Source organism: Gavialis gangeticus, unplaced genomic scaffold (assembly GCF_001723915.1).
Source record: "Gavialis gangeticus isolate Ggan-Ray unplaced genomic scaffold, GavGan_comp1, whole genome shotgun sequence".
Classification (NCBI taxonomy): Eukaryota; Metazoa; Chordata; order Crocodylia; family Gavialidae; genus Gavialis; species Gavialis gangeticus.
Window position 1 is genome coordinate 66,001,501 of NW_017729025.1, and position 4,733 is coordinate 66,006,233.

Here is a 4,733-nt window from a genome sequence, read left to right on the forward strand (position 1 = left end):
AAGGTTCTCCACCTTGGGAAGAAAAACCTGCAGCATCCTTATAGGCCCGGCAGTGCTACGCTGGCTAGCACTACGGATGAAAGGGACTTGGGGGTCATGATTGACCACAAGACGAACATGAGCTTTCAGTGTGATGCTGCAGCTAGTAAAGCAAGCAAAATGCTGGCTTGCATCCATAGATGCTTCTCAAGCAAATCCCAGGACGTCATTTTCCCGTCGTACTTGTCCTTGGTGAGGCGGCAGCTGGAGTACTGCATCCAGTTTTGGGCTCCACAATTCAAAAAGGATGTGGAGAAGCTTGAGAGATTCTACAGAAGAGCCACGTGCATGATCAGAGGTCAAGAAAACAGAGCTTACGATGTTCACCAGAGCGCCCCAAGGGATGACAAGGTTGAACGGCTATAAATTCCTGCAAGACTGTTTCAGGCTGGACATAAGGAAGAACTTCTTTACTGTCCGAGCTCCCGAAGCCTGGAATAGCCTGCCATTGGAGGTCGCTCAAGCACCTACTTGGAACACCTTCAAGAGAAATTTGGACGTTTATCTTGCTGGGATCCTATGACTCCAGCTGACTTCCTCCCCCTGGGTCAGGGGGCTGGACTCGATCTTCCGAGGTCCCTTCCAGCCCTAATGTCTATGAAATCTATGAAAACATTCAACCAGGTTTATCTTAAACCAGATTCCGCCATTTTAAACTGGTTTATGTGCAGTGAACTTATTCTCTGTTACAGGTTTAAATCAGTTTCTGATTACTTAAACTGGTTTGTGGGTAACTTCTGGTTCCTAGCCAAAATGCCAGTTAACGTTACTAAGGAAACAACTCAGTAAAACAAAAATTAACATAACAAGATTCTCAGGAGGCATCTTGCACAGCCAAAAATGAAATTTCAAGCACCTTTAATTCTGACTTGCAGCAGAAATCTGTATTTAAAAAATCTTGTTTGCATCAATATAATAAAGCCATATTCATGCAGTGACATCAGCAAACAATCACAACAGGACAAGGAAACTTATTTTAACTTCTATCATTTGAGAAATTAAGTCAACTTAATAGACATGTCTCATGTACAGCTAAAGCTAAGCAAAGCTGTTATAACTTACAAACTAAAACATTTATTTTTTCCAGAGATTAGAAAAGACTTTAAACTCAGCCGCAAATTAGATTCTTGTTTGACAATTATTAAGGAAATAAGCTATTTAAACTATAATTCTATCCTTAATTCACCATGATACATGTAACGCTAACATACACATTTACTACTTTGTCTATTTTTCTAATATTGCTGCCATTCTAAATTACCTGTTAAAAATCACACTGTTGAAGTTATTTCAATACAGAATTTCAGTCTAGTTATCTTAGCTATGCTCTACAAACTCTGTAAAGAAAATCAGCAAACATTTTTAAGGGTTTTTTTAAAAAAAGAAACTTACGTGGGTTTTGGACATTGGAGATGCTGTTTTCATTCATTCTAGTGTCGTTCTAGTTGTATACTAAGGAAATTAAAAACAAAGACTCAAATACATCTAGTGTGTTGAAAATGCATTAGATCATTACATCCAGTTTAGTGCATTTAATCTACATTTTCATTTAATTTCAAGTGAAAAAAATCACATTTCCTACTTCTAACTTTTTCTTTTGCAATATTAGCTCCTTTTTCTATGACACAACCAAGAAGAGGAAGATTTAATTCAAATTCTCTGTAATTGAAAGGTTGAAATTATAGACAGCAAAAGTTTAGAAAAATATACTTCAAGAGAAGCTATGTTTTTTATTAATGCAAATTCTTATTTCCCCAGTACATGTAACATTTTTAACAAATGCTAGAAATACTTGTCAAGAAAATAGCATAAACATTCCAAAAATTATAAGAATCAAGATTCTTGCTTGTAAAAACTTGAAAATACTAACACCATTATAGACTTGGTCATTTTGATACTTTTGTACAATCACCAGTTCCATGGTTGTACCAGCTGTGCGCACACCTCTGCGCATAACTGGAAAGGTGCCTGGGGCAGTGCAACCCTGGCTTCTCCCCCACTGTCTGCACAGAGGGATGTGTGCAGCTGCCAAAGCCAGGGAGCCTGTGCCAGGGCTGCAGACCCTGTTACAGCTGTTTGCAGCCTTCCAGCCACCTGCTACAGCTGCAGAGAGCCTATTTCCAGATCTAACTGGAAATACAACATACAAAGGTGAAGGTAGCCAAACCAAGCTGATTCTCCCAAGTAAGCAGGTATTCAGGCTGATCACGTGGGTGGGCAGGGAGACAATGAGCTTCTAATCTTCTAACAAATACCCAGAGGTTATAAAATAAAGGGGATCTCATAAGCATATGGGACAAAGTTTGAGCAGTGGTAGAGCAGATATAGCAGAACTGAGAAAAATCCATATTTTGAAGCAGAAGTGGGATCCTAGACTCTTAGAGGACTCTAACCTAAGCCCACAGAATAGCAAAGCTGGTAAGGAAAATGAGATAGGGAATGCTTATTTTGTCTAGATCTATGCATTTCTTGTGCTACCTAAAATAAAGAATAACTATATTTAAAAACTCTTATAAAGTCTGTATATGTGTGTTGAAAGTGGCATCTATACATGTGCTCCAGGGTGGAGGTGGGGCACTAGAATTAGAGTGGCTCTGAGACCTGCTCTAATTAAAGTAGCCACAGCATCACATGTATTTAGTGTCCTATGCTTCAAAATGGCTCACTTGACAAGCTTTTAAGTGCCCCCACAACCATTTTGAAGAGTGGGGATGAATAGAGGCTGCTGAGGGCATATTAATTAGCACATCAGAGCAGATATCTCGCATGTGTATAAATGCCTAGTATGTTTTGAACTATTATATATTTCTGGGAAGGGAACTTTAAAACCAAAATGGTCTTGTGGCTCAGGTTCTGGGAAGGTTGCACTTAAGGTACTAGAGTCTGGGGGCTTTCCTCAGGACTAGTATGGCTGAACTGTGTTTTCAGTGCTGCAAAAGCTAACAGATCCTGCAAATATGCCATAAAGAGTGCAGCTTGGGAGCACACTGCATTGTGTTTATAATATTGTGTTCCCCACAGACCAGACAAGGGAGCCTCCTGCAGAGGCCCACCACTGTGGTAACAGCACAATTTAAGTCAACTAAACTGGATGACAATGACCAATAAACAGAGCTGTCTTTTCTCATCCTTCTTTGAGGGAGGCCAAGAATAGGACTTATGCTGCTTCTTACCTCTTCGGAATGCTCTGCAACGTGCTTTGGCTTGCTCCTCAAAAGCCACTGGTACTCTCAATGTCCTCAAGCTGCTATAGTACTTCAACTGAGAGATTATCTGAAAGGGCAGAGGATACCAGTCTCCTCAATTTAATGAACTGCATGAAAACCCTAAAGACAGAAGAAGAGCAGAAATATGGCTGGCAGTAAGAACCAGAACCATCCTCCCCTTCCCACACATACCCCACCAGGAGGAGAGACGCAGAGAGAGAGATGTGATGTTTTAAGCCTTTATTATACAAATATTAAAAACAAAAGGTAAAAGTGCAAGTGTGTGGTCCTTCTGCAGAAACAGCATGCTGCTGACACTGCTGGGTCTAAAATGGTCAAAGGTACTTGTAGCCAGGGCCCCATGTAGCAGTCACTAGAGGTCACCAACTCTCATGGCAACAGACAGCTTTTACATGGTATTCCAGGCTGCGTGGGCTTGATCTGGTCATGTCAGAGCAGGTGGCAAGGACATGGGCATGATGCATTTTGACTGCCCATGTGTAAAGTGCCTTTCCAGACAAGATCTTGAAACAGCCACCCATCACTGTTCTTGTTGGGAACAGAGGGACAAGTGGGTATTGGGCCCACCTCTCACTGCTGTCCACAGCTGGAGAAATAGGCAGTGATGTGGGGGCAGGAAAAATCTATCTAGCAAATTGCTATTAGGGAGAATTCATTGTGTGGGAGGGGGTCCTCCAGGGTAGCAGGTGGTCTACCAAGAGGCATGAAACAAAGTAGAAAGAGTGTAGGCCCAGTCAGTTGGCCGGGGCTTTTGCTGACAGCCAAGCAAGTCATGGTTAACCCAATTTAAGGCTTTTTCTTGGTCCAGGGAGAAAAGGCTGGTGTTCAGGATGAAGAGCTCCATGGCTGCTAGCAGGTCACATAGCAGAAGGCTCTCCTGGATAATTCTGCCAGGTATGCATTAACTCTGTTCAGGGCCTGTGGAAGAGGCCAAGATCATTTTGTATCAGTTGGCCCGGGCTCTGGTCAGGATTTTGTAATCAGTGCACAGGAGCAATATTGGCTGCCAATTCAGAGAGATCCCCTTTTTCAGTCAGCAGCATGAGGACTGCTTGCCAGCAGCTGACACACAGAAGAGCCCAGGCCAAAGATAGGCCAGAAAGTCTTGCAGAATTTCAGATAATTTGTTAGGGCCTCATGCTTTCCCTGTGACAAGGCCTTCAACAGCAGCAGTCTACCTGTTTGAACTCATCGGCCTCAAATGTGGTGAGCTTGGGGAGGCCCTTGTGCAGATGTTGAACCATAAGAGAGAAAAGCTGTTGTTGCTAAAAGAGCAGACTTCTGTTCTCCTCTATCCCTGCCAATACAGCATACCCTTAAGCTCCTGCTTAACCTTTCAAGGGTTGGTGGGGGCAAATGACTATGCATGCGTGAAACCCCAGGTGCAACCTGCAGGAAGTGCCACTGGTGTCAACGGTTTTCCTGCAAGAAAAACTGCCGGATTGGTTTCATTATGTAAACAGCACA

General features: G+C 42.5%; 1 protein-coding gene across 1 annotated transcript in view; it reads right to left on the reverse strand.

The window, feature by feature from the left end:
- G2E3 (G2/M-phase specific E3 ubiquitin protein ligase) overlaps nt 1-3,481 on the reverse strand; it is a 48,091-nt gene extending 44,610 nt beyond the window's left edge. The window contains exons 1-2 of the mRNA XM_019518927.1: nt 3,213-3,481; nt 1,432-1,491 (exon numbers count right to left, since the gene is read on the reverse strand). Coding sequence (XP_019374472.1) covers nt 1,432-1,468 — 37 coding nt within the window. The 5' untranslated portion in view covers nt 1,469-1,491; nt 3,213-3,481. The remainder of the gene's footprint in view (nt 1-1,431; nt 1,492-3,212) is intronic.
- Nucleotides 3,482-4,733: the final 1,252 nt, after the last annotated feature.